Source organism: Lolium perenne, chromosome 3 (assembly GCF_019359855.2).
Source record: "Lolium perenne isolate Kyuss_39 chromosome 3, Kyuss_2.0, whole genome shotgun sequence".
NCBI classification, from domain to species: Eukaryota; Viridiplantae; Streptophyta; class Magnoliopsida; order Poales; family Poaceae; genus Lolium; species Lolium perenne.
In genome coordinates this window covers 139,163,334-139,174,773 of record NC_067246.2, presented here as the reverse complement: position 1 = coordinate 139,174,773, position 11,440 = coordinate 139,163,334, and the positions used below count along the sequence as shown (strand labels likewise).

The window sequence follows — 11,440 nt, the reverse complement described above, 5'->3', positions numbered from 1 at the left end:
TGGTTGGGCATTACTCCAATGAGTGCCCCAAGAGATTAGCCAAGATTTCCGCCAACACCACTGCACCCGCTCAGAACCAGCGCCGCTTTGCTACAAGAAGGAACCAGAACAACAACAACAGCCGCCTTTACAACATGACTACCACAGAAGCCCAAGAAGCACCTCAGGCCATGCCAAGTATGTTTTCCTGTTAAATCATTTCACCCAATCTCTCTTAGGAACCTAACTTTTCTTAAAATCTCGGGACGAGATTTGTTTAAGGGGGAAGGGTTTGTAACACCCCAAATTTTGAAAACAAAGAGAAAATGAATTTCCCTTTTTCAAAAATGAGAACCAACAAAAACTTTTCCTACATAGAGTGCTATGCATAGTGCTCCTACCAAATACTTGTGTTTTGCCATGATTGTGGGTTAATTATTTTTGAACACATTCCCAAAACCCTAAACCCTAACCTTCTCATAAACAAAGGGGATCAATTCTGAGAAACCCCAAAATAAAAGAAACAGACATATGTGGGCATATAGCCCTAATATGTAAACCTTGAACCCTACCTTTCTTATTTTGCTAAATGGTGGTGAACCATGGTGAACACCACTAAACCCTAAACCTCATCTCTCTTAGCACCAACCTTTGGAAAACAAAATAAAAAGAAATGATCTTAAATAAGAAAAAGGCATATGCAAGCCTATAGCTACTTTTTGCAAATGCTAAAACTTTGATTGTCTACCTTGGTAGATGGTTTGGAAATACCTCAAAAAACCTGAATTAAGGCTTACCACTCAAATCTTGGTGAAAACAAAAGAGAAAACAAAAATCAAATAAAGCATATGCATAGAAGCATATGTGGCACTTAGCCAAAATATCAAATCTTGACCTAGGCACCCACATTGCCCCAAAATGGTTTGAACCTTTTACCCAACTCAATCTAACACCAAATAAACCTCACTCTTGTCAAAGTGAAGCAAAGAAAAAGAAAAGAATAAAAAGTAGAAAATCACAAAACCCTCACATATGGCTTATGCCATTTTTACAAATCTTTGACCTAGACCATTTTGGTCTTCACCATTAGTTTTATTATGTTACTAAACACTTATTACAACTTTTGGAATCAAAGAAACACAAATCAAATCAAATTCAAACTCAAATTGGGATCGCATATGATAATGGTCAAATCTGCCATTTATATTCTGGTCACTACTTTGAGCCACTCTATTTCAAGTTTTTCAAACTAAACATTCCAAATTCTTTGCACCTCATCCAAGAGCACATGAAGGAGAACAACTTTGGTAAAGACCACCATGTCAAATTCATCTTGGATCAAATTCTATGCTCATCCAAAGTTGGAACTTTTTATCAAATGCAACAATCTCACTTTGTGCAAATTTGCATTTCTTTGATTTTTTAAAATTCCACCACCACACATGTTTGTCTCTGGTCATTTGCAACTCAACCAAACCCACCACTTTCAATTTTTGAATTCTTTTGAAATCAACCAAAGTTTGCAAGAAATTGAATTGGGCAAATATGGAATAAATTCAACACTATTTGAAATAGTGTTTTTGGCCCAACCTTGATCACCACTTGCCTACCCCTGGTTCCCTGGTCCCGTCTACACCCAACCATTGCACAGCAACCCTAGGTGGAGGCCAAGACATGGCATAGCCATGCCATGCCGGCCACCTCTCACATGCAATCATGCCCTAGCTCATCCCTCCCCTCTCTAGCCATGCAACCTTGTCCCCCAGCACCGCCTTGCTCCCCTGGACCAGCCTAGCACCGCCATTGCCAGAGACCGACCCACCACCGCCGGGAACGCATCGCGCCCAGGGTGACCAGCCATGCCGCTGGAGTCGCACCACGCGCGCGCCACGGGCAAGCACTGGCCACGCGCCGCTCCGACGAACGCAGCCTCCCCCGGACCCCATCTTCCGCCTAGAGCTTCGCCACAGTACGAGGATCCCGCCAGACACGCCCCTTTGCTCACGCGAGCGCCGTCGCCAACGACCACCTCGCCATTTCTTCCGCGCCCGTGCCGCCAGGACTCGTCGTCGCCCTCGCACGCCAGACCGTCCCCCACCTAGCTAGCGAGCGCCCTAGCACCGCCTGGACGCCGCCTACCTAGCGCTGACGTCGCCGACCCCCTTTCCATCGCCGGAGTCGCCGTGCCACTGTCACCCTCGCCGCAATACCTCGGCCACCTCTCCACCCTATAAAAGGAGAGCTCCCGCGCTTGATTTCTTCACACCAACAAGCTCCCCTCCTCCCTCTGATCCTCCGCAACCTCTTCCCCTCCTCGATTAGCCACCGGAGCCGTCCAATTTCGTCGCCAGAGCCCGCGGAGGTACTGAGATCACCGCCGTCGATTTCGGCCACCATCGGAGTCGCCGTCGGTACCAGTCGACTCCCCATCGTCGACAACGTCACCTCGCGTCAACGCCGCCGCTCGCCAGAGCCCAGGATCTCCGCTGACCCCCTACTCCGCCGTGCCAGCACCTCCCCTCGCGTCGACGACGACGACGACGCGCGACCATCGGATCGCCATCTAATCCAACCGCCCACGTTCACCTGTACCGTTTCGGTAAGGCTCAGTCGCTGACGTGCGGGCCCCTTTATCAGTTGGCCCGCAGCGTTACTGGGCTGGCCCGTCTGCGTTTCAAACAAATCGGCCCATTCCTTTTCCCGCCTAGCCCATTAGCAATTTTCCAATTTAAATTGTTTCAGAGATTTCAAATACTGGTCCTGTCTTGGAAATTGAATAGTTTCAAATCTACAAGTCCAAATTTAGTAAATCAAAATGTTCTGGAATCCTTATGAATTTATCTAACTAACCCCACTGGATTCAACCTTATAGCTTGTGTAAATTTTGAATAGCAAAAATAACAATTCAGAGACTTTTTAGTATTCAAATAAATCTTAAAAATCAACCAAAAATGATATTGAGTTAATTCCAACTCTAATAGCTCACATTTCACTTAAACTAACTGTTTCTGCAAAAATATGGTGTGGTCACTTTGAGTGATCATGGCCCAAATTAAATAGAGGACTATATGGCTATTCTAGTTAGTTGATATTGTCCAAAACTATTATGCAAATCATATGAAGTGTTTCACTTCATTTAAATCTTGTCCCAAGTACTTTCATATGAAGTTTGGACCCCTGGTCAAATACTCTCACATGAAATACTTGGTGATATTAAATCATTTTTAGAATTGTTAAATAGTATGAGGTACTCTACCTCATTTAAATCATTTTCTCAAATGATGACGATGAATGGTTGACTTAGGTCAACATGATTTCATGTAGGATTGTTTGAGAAATGAAATCTTAAGAAGATTCAATAAGAGGAAATTATTCCTCAAGAACTAAATGGAAACTATCATTTACATATGTAATGAGAGGAAATTATTCCTCTAACCCTAAGTAAGAAAACCCTAGATTAATTTTTGGTAGCAATGCTAAGTGATGATGCTAGATCATTTGGAGTGAGCCCTTAAGGCAAATTAAGGCTACTTAAGTATTGTTTGGTGATTGTATCCTCGTATTCGTGTATAGACGCTAGTACCGGAGAATACCAGGAAGAGGAAGGATTCTACCCAGAAGAAGAAGAGAACTTTGACCACCTACACAACCAAGGCAAGCTAACACCTTTGCAAGCTCTATGGTTGCAAGCTAATATTCTTGCAAAGTGCAAAGACCTTTGGGGCAAGGCACCATAGTCTTACCTTCTTACCACAAGCCTATCCCAAGTTTTTACCTTACAAGTTTTTACTTGTTCATTTCAAGAGTTACTTTTATAGTTAACTTTGGTCTAAGTTAAAGAAGGTTACTAGAGTAGCAAAGTTAGTCTCAAGCTAGCCAAGCAAGATAGCCCCCCCCCCCCCCCCCTCATGATTAGTGCTAGTGCTAAATATTAAAACTTTACTACTCTAGATGGGAACATGTGACTTGAACTGAATTTTGAAACCTTGGAATGATGAGTCATTCCATTGAATGATTTTTGAAGGTGAATATGACCAAGAGAAGATGGTGATTTTTGATAAACTGATATTAGTTTGGATGCGATATCTTTCCAATTTTTGAGTAGCCCCATAATACCTGATTATGGGTAGGGCTTAACTGGAAATTTATGCATCTTAGTATGGGTTCCCTCTGAACACACATCATAGGGGTTATGCTTGAGGCTGCCTCCATTGTTGAGAAATGATGTGAATTGAGGTGAATTGTACGGCCAAGCCCTGTGCAGTTCCCAGGTTGACAGTTGGTCTTCACTGCGAGGCCAAGCTCATGGGGAGAGGTGCTCATACTAGGGTTTGTAAGTGAAAGGTTATGGTTGATGATCAGCGTACTGTGTTACGATGATTCGGGGTAATCCCGACGGATGAAATCAAATGTTGTGGCACAAGTGTGCAACCTCTGCAGAGTGTAAACCTATTTGAATAGCCGTGTCCACGGTTACGGATGGTTGGAAAGGCCATACAGTTTCCGATATCAGATTCTTGAAAAGGTTGGTGAAATGAATGGTGAATGGTGACTTGTTTTTAAATCACCACTTGAATTGTGGGAATGACCCTAATGTTCCCACTTGAGTTAGTTAGCACATGAATAAGTCTTTTCTCAAATATTTGTGAACTAAAATTGGCTTTATGCAAATAAACTAGAGCTTAGCACCCCTTACTAGAATTGTTAGTACTTACATTAGTATTAGTTTGCGAGTACTTTAAAGTACTCACGGTTGTGCCCCTGGCTATTCAAATGGCCAGACTATGAAGAGGAGCAGAACTATCAAGATGACGGCAACCAAGATGTCTACGACAACTAGGGAATCTTCTGACGTCAGACGTTGGCCTGTGGACTAGAGAGTCCATTTCTATTTACGCTTCCTCTATGAACTTGTGCTTGTTCGTTGATCGATAGATCAACTATTTGTGTAATATGGATCATGTGATCTGAATTCATAAGACGACTATGGTATGTAATGAATGATGACTTATGATATTCAACTGTTATGTCTCGCAACAACAATATTCCTGGAATTGCGATGTATGGCATAACAGGCATCTGGACTTAAAAATCCGGGTTTGACACCTCCTGTGATGCTCGAGCAGCATGACAGGGGGAGGACAGCAGGAGGGGATCTGCGGCGTCCCTGCAGACGACTGCCTCGCCGCCGACAACCTCGTGCGACGCCTTCGAGAGCTTGCCTCCTACCACGATGACGACCACTGGGAGACATGCGGGGATCCATCATGCTCCCAGACGTGGGCTTAATAGTTAACAGGCTCTTATCTGGAACCTGTAAACTTTTTAAAATCTTGACTTCTCTTTGTTTCTTCCTAGGTTCCCTGTGGATTTTCTAGGGATTGCTCCCAGATCAAAATTTTGATAGGGTTTGTCTACCATTTCTTTTGATGTTAAACTGAGTCATTGAATCTTGTATGAAACTGTGTTGAATCATGGATTGAATCTTGTATGAAACTATGTTGAATCATGGATCATGCGATGGATTAAATTGTTTGTTCTATGAAGTATGTATATCTTTTTTCCAAGTCGGAGTGTAAGAATCTTGTATCTAACTTCAAATTTTTCATGGATTTTATTTTAGATCTGTTGTCTTTATTGAGTGAAACAAAACATAATAAATTTGTACAAATTTATATGAATTAAGAATGATCCTGGGCAGAAACATTTATAGAACTTGTATGACTATTGTTGGATATATTGTGGAAAAATATTATACGAAATTTAGATGAATATTGCTGAAACATGCTTTAATCTGTTATGGATTTGGGGAAGGCTTTATGAATCTAGTGGGAATGATGTGATTGTGAACTATCCTCACCTTCAACCAAATATTGTTTTTTTATATTATGAATAGAAGTTTGTGTGAAACAAAATTTATTATGATTTTTGGATCAAACCTAATACATAACTTGTACGAATATTGTTTATATCCTGTGAAAAAAGTTTGAGATATCGTTTGAACTGGTATGAATAATAGTTGAATAATCACTGAAGAATTATTCTGGTTGATACCAAAGATAATAGTAGTTTTCTCGATGTGATAAGAGAAACTGAGATGAAATGTGTAATAGCCTGAAAATCTGAGGGGTGATCTGTAAAATGGTTGAGAAAACGGGGGTGAGACTGTAAGATTCTTTGCACGACTCCAGAATTTGAATGGCTATGATAATGCCGGATGCCTTCTTACATCAGAGATTGCATTTCTCCTACAACACCCCACCAGCGAGCTGGGGCAGCAGCATCGCGAGCGCGGAGCGCCACCAGCCGACGCGTCGTCCATGTCACATGGCCGTGACCAGCGTCCACACGCTGACAACCCTTCTTGCCGAGGCAGCGAGGCGCGCCGGCCAGCCAGCCCCGCGCACTCACCGCAGCTCCACGCCCGCCTCCTCGTCTCCGGCCGCCTCTGCCACCCGGTCTTCCTCACGCAGCTCGTCTCCCTCTACGCCGCCACAGGCCGTCTCGACGCCGCGCTCCGCGCCTTCCGCGCCCACCATCTCTCCGCCGCCGCCAGCCTACGCATCTACTCCGCTCTCATCGCCCGCCTGGCGCGCCCTCACCCCGCCCTCGCCTTCTCCCTCTTCTCCCGCGAGCTCTTGTCCTCCTCCTGCCCTGCTCTGCGCCCCAACCCCCACGTCATGTCCGCCGTCCTCGCCGCCTGCGCGGGGCTCCCGCCAGTCCACGGCCGCCAGGTGCACGCGTGCGCCGCCAAGATCGCCTCGCTCGCCGACGTATTCGTGTGCACCGGACTGGTGCACGCGTACGCCACGGCCGGAGACATGTCGTCGTCCGCCAGGGTGTTCGACGAAATGCCGCACCGGAACCTGGCGTCCTGGAACGCGCTCCTCGTCGGGTACACCAGGAGTGGAATGCATCTCCAGGCGCTACGGGTGTTCAGGGAGTTGACGCCGGTGGGGCACAAGCTGGACCAGGTGACGATGTCAGGTGCAGTGAGCGCCTGCGCCGGTGCCAGGGCTGAGAATTTCGGTCGGCAGGTGCATGCCTGCATCATTAAGGTGGGCTTGGATGTCAGTGCCGTGTGTGTCACCAACGCCCTTCTTGACATGTACACGAAATGCGACTGCTCCCAGGAAGCTCTGGCTCTGTTCGATGGTGCAGATTGCAGGGATGTCTTCACTTGGAACATCGTCATTCTTGGTTGCATCCATGAGAATCACGTTGAGAGTGCCTGCAGAATGTTCCGGTCCATGGTCAGGGGTGCCGTCTTGCCTGACGATGTGTCATTTGCTACTGTGTTGCAAGCTACAGCGTGCCTGGCAGCATGGGATTTCGGAGCGAGCTTACATGCGGCTGTCGAAAAGGCAGGATTCGTGGTCAGCCAGGTTGTTGCTAGGTCGCTCATCAGCATGTATTCCAAATCTGGCTGTTTGGATGATGCCCGCAGAGTGTTCGAGGCAGCACAAGGTCACTTGTCTATAATGTCATGGACCGCCATGATCACTGCATTTCAGCAGCATGGACAAGGACGCCAGGCTATCAATCTGTTCGAGATATTGATGGAGAAGGGCATCATGCCGGACCACGTCACATTTGTCAGTGTTCTCTCTTCTTGCAGCCATAGCGGACTTGTTCAGCTAGGGCGCAAGTACTTCAGTTTGATGACTAAGGTTTATAAGCTCGCGCCTAGGAGTGAGCACTACTGTTGCATGGTCGACATGTTTGGACGAGCTGGTCTTCTTGGCGAGGCCAAGCGATTCGTTGATGAGATGCCATTTAAGCCAGATGCTTCAGTCCTAGGAGCACTACTTGCAGCTTGCTTGAATTGTGGGGACCTTGAGCTGGGAAAGGAGGTTGCTGAGAACCTGTTTGAGATTGAACCGGGTAAAGCCGGGAACTATGTTCTGCTCGCCAACATCTATGCGTCGCATGGAAGACTCGAAGATGCAAAGGAAGTGAGGAGACGGATGGTCTCCCAGGAAGTAAAGAAGGAAAAGGGTTGTAGCTTAGTCAACCTGGAGAATAGGACTGTTTTCAATGCTTCAGGACTCCCATCCGGCAAGGGAAGGTGAGGTTTACATGATCTCAGTGAATGCTGGATGGAGTAATCAGGCATGAAAGCTCGTGTGGTGCTTGCGGTACATAAGACTTTGGGTTCCTTCCAACAACAGAAAGGACAAGTGGCATGAACAAACTAACAAAGAGTCCCTAGGAAATGATTAAATCTTATAGGATGAAACATTTGTTGACAAGTTCCATAGGATGTTCGTGAGAGCCAAACACACTAAAAACCATGTTTGTAAAATAACATGTGGTCTTCATGTACTTTTCTTCGCAGTTGGATTACTGCTGCAAAGAAGCACATCATTGTTCGTGGTTCCGTGGATGATTATTTCTTTGTTCCGCGTGATACATGTTAAGCTGAAATTAAAGGATTATGAAGTGTAACATCTGGTATGTATATTGACTTCATTTAAGCTTTGTTTTTCCCAGGTTATGAATTTTTCATCTTTCTACAGTGGAATCACAGGGAATTGTTGATTTAAGATCGAACAAAGAGCTGTGAAGTAGGCATTTTAGATGGGCTCTTTTCAGATGGACTCGTGGACAGTACTATCCTGCAACTCAAAGAGTACCAGCGTCATGTTCTTTTGGTATTATTTCTTTTCTTCTTCAGACGCATACATAGTATTAGTGTTTCTGAGTCTTCTAGTACTAAATTTTTCTCACAGAGATGAGTATTAAGTGTAAAATATATAAAAAATCTTGATATAAAACAGTTAATGTAAGCGAAAGAAGCTGTTCCAACCCATGCTGAAAAGTGAAAAGTGCCTAGACTTTTGTGTTATGTTTTAGTAAATATTTTCAGCGAACATGCAGACTGCAAAATAGAAAAGCTCATTCTCCTATACAATCTAAATATGATCCTTATTTGTGAACTATAATCAATTTAGCATGAACAGTAAAACTCGAAACCCATGGAAGCTTGGGAAATACTCTTTACTGGCAAGACAAGATAGATGCCACAAATTTGATCCACCAAGGTGGAATGGTATTTACAAGCCAGGCAATGAAACAACAAAAAGAATGAGAGTATTTGAAGTAATTATAAGGCATATAAGGCAGGAAGGTGGAAGCTGTATACTGCACACAGTTAGTATGACCACAGATTAACATCTGCTTTCAATTAAATATTTCTCAACTAATCTACCGAAAAGAGAACAAAATAAAAAAATATAGTGAGCCACATGAATCAAGCTTGCTACTTAGCATTATCCCACTCTTGTGATCTTTAGTTTCTTTACACTGGTCAGGAATAGCCTGCAAAAGCAGCAAAAATAAATTGAGATTAGTTAAACCAAATAATGAAACACCGACTAATCATGTAAATAATGCAGACACATACTCCCAGGGTACGTCACCAACCATCATCCAGTCACCATCCTGGTCTTCATAGGTGAGAATATGAGCAGCCTTCACGCCAGGAACTTGTTGATGGTATACGGCAGCATCTAATAACATCAAATATATCATTGTACAGAATCTTACAAGATTTTCCATATTTAAGTCATGACAAGGAAAGATGTAACCATGTGGATTGAATTAATGTATCAAATTGATGTGTCAGACTAGAACTATTAAGATCAAAAAATTCAGAATCTGGTGCAGGGATGATACTTGTTGCTGGTATCTCGATAAGAGCTAGGGTCATAAGATTCCTAATGGAAGTGTCGTTCATCGACAAGTTAGTAGAAATCTATTCAATTCTACATTGATATGGTGCTCTAGATCATGTGTTTGCATCCTTCTATTCTATTCTATCCAATTCCTTAACCTTAAATCTTTGCTAATGCAGTTGGTTTCTATGTGGCAGTGGCATGTCAAAAGGAAAGAGAAGCGGTCTTTTTCGCTTTTGGAGTAGCAGGCCTCGCGTGCAATGTGCTAATAGTTCGGTGGTGGAGCACTTCTTGGTTTGTCATTGAAATCATTGACTCCTTATTTATTTATTTATTTATTTAATCTTTCTTACTTTTGAATAATACCATCTTTATGGTTATTCATGAAAGTTTTTGTCTCTGGCAGGACCACTTAAAATGGACGTGAAAGTAAGAGAAATATCTTCCTCCTTTTCAAACGGCCAATACTGCTGGAGGAATAACCCCCTTTGCTGGATTATTACCAAAATAATCCTACAAGGCTATTTTTCAGGAATTCGTACCAAGATTCTGACTTACAGGTGATGGGAGTCTTAAACATGTGGCAGAGCTTGACGAGGAGGCTGTCGTAGCCAACCAGCAAAAGCAAATCCAGCTTCCTGCCGATTGGAAGACCCTCCATGTATACCTTGACAAACAGTGTGCGCTGCAGCCGGTGCCTGCTAGCCGATGCTGCAAGAGCGCTCCGGAGGAACGGTTTGATGGGCGGCCAATTGAAGAGTACTTGGTTCCTGCTGATCACCCGTTTTTGTTGAAAGCATTTTCAGTTAATGTAGATGATGAGTACAAGTTACCCAATTAGATAGCAACGGTACTGTTGGCAATAAATTCGGAGAAAACTAGAATTTACATTCTAAGTAATAACAATAGTGATAATTTTTATTTGAAAATTATTGTGAAGATAACAATGATCAAACTAGGCTAAACAATCTTTAGGGAAATACAAGGTAGGGTGGATTAAACTTTGGCACACTGGGAAATCTGACTGCATGTATCCCTCGATGTATATGTAGTGGTCAAGCCCATCATAGGAGCTTATATTACTGGGGGATAAGTGCACTAAAATTTGACCTTTGTGTATACAATTATATGTTTGGTTTTGAAAACCACTGAATAGGAACGTTATAGTAATAACATTCACAGAAAAAGATGACACGGCGATCAAGATATGTTTTTATAGAGGGTAAGTTAAGAAAGTATACAAGTTGCAAATTGATCTTATGATGTTTTTCCATCACAAAAGAAATGGTCAGTTCGATCTTATTCATCAAACTTAATAATGAATCAAGCAAAAGTTCTTGCCATGCATGCATGATCTAACACAGGTACATATATACATGGCATCGAAATGAACATAGGAGAAGGTATTATGTGGTGGGTTTGCAATTTCAAGAAACCGACCTTGGGTTAGAAATGATGCTCTCAGCCTCGTGGAGGGAGGAGGAGGACGAGGAGGGCGATGTGGAGAGGCTAAGTCCTAGCCGGAGGTCGGTGCTGAGGTCCTGCCTGTCCGGCCGGCAAGGAGGCGACGCCGTGGTGGAGAGCGCCGGGTGATTGCTGCTGTCCATGGACGAGGATGGGGAGTGTTGGCTTCTGCCTTTGCACTCCGCCATGCCTAGCATGCACACCGTTAGCACACCAGGTAGGTGATGTATAGCTTATGCAGAAATGGAGGGGGATGGGTCTCAGCACTACTCGTCAGATTTGGCTGGGAGGGAGAGTGCTAGCCGGAGAGGCGTATTATA

General features: G+C 44.0%; 2 protein-coding genes across 8 annotated transcripts; one reads left to right on the top strand and one right to left on the bottom strand.

Annotated features, from left to right (window-relative positions):
• The first annotated feature begins 7,058 nt into the window (after positions 1 to 7,058).
• LOC127342593 (pentatricopeptide repeat-containing protein At1g08070, chloroplastic-like) lies at positions 7,059 to 10,245 on the top strand. Of its 6 annotated transcripts, XM_071828160.1 has the most exons (6): positions 7,059 to 8,047; positions 8,318 to 8,433; positions 8,499 to 8,633; positions 9,836 to 9,950; positions 10,063 to 10,085; positions 10,177 to 10,245. In XM_071828160.1, exons 1-2 carry the CDS (start codon positions 7,086 to 7,088, stop codon positions 8,397 to 8,399), a joined length of 1,044 nt encoding a protein of 347 aa, XP_071684261.1. In that variant the 5' UTR covers positions 7,059 to 7,085; the 3' UTR covers positions 8,400 to 8,433; positions 8,499 to 8,633; positions 9,836 to 9,950; positions 10,063 to 10,085; positions 10,177 to 10,245. The 6 variants fall into 6 exon arrangements, with proteins under 6 accessions (XP_071684261.1, XP_071684260.1, XP_051224526.1 ...); XM_071828159.1 differs by having other exon boundaries at positions 8,510 to 8,633; positions 10,063 to 10,219; XM_051368566.2 differs by having other exon boundaries at positions 9,854 to 9,950; positions 10,063 to 10,219.
• LOC127342595 (auxin-responsive protein IAA4) lies at positions 9,051 to 11,440 on the bottom strand. Of its 2 annotated transcripts, none has more exons than XM_051368573.2 (4): positions 11,097 to 11,440; positions 10,215 to 10,429; positions 9,386 to 9,491; positions 9,051 to 9,300 (listed from the first exon to the last, which is right to left on the bottom strand). In XM_051368573.2, the coding sequence occupies exons 1-4, from the start codon at positions 11,315 to 11,317 to the stop codon at positions 9,252 to 9,254; spliced, it is 591 nt and encodes a 196-aa protein (XP_051224533.1). In that variant the 5' UTR covers positions 11,318 to 11,440; the 3' UTR covers positions 9,051 to 9,251. The 2 variants fall into 2 exon arrangements, with proteins under 2 accessions (XP_051224533.1, XP_051224534.1); XM_051368574.2 differs by having other exon boundaries at positions 10,215 to 10,426.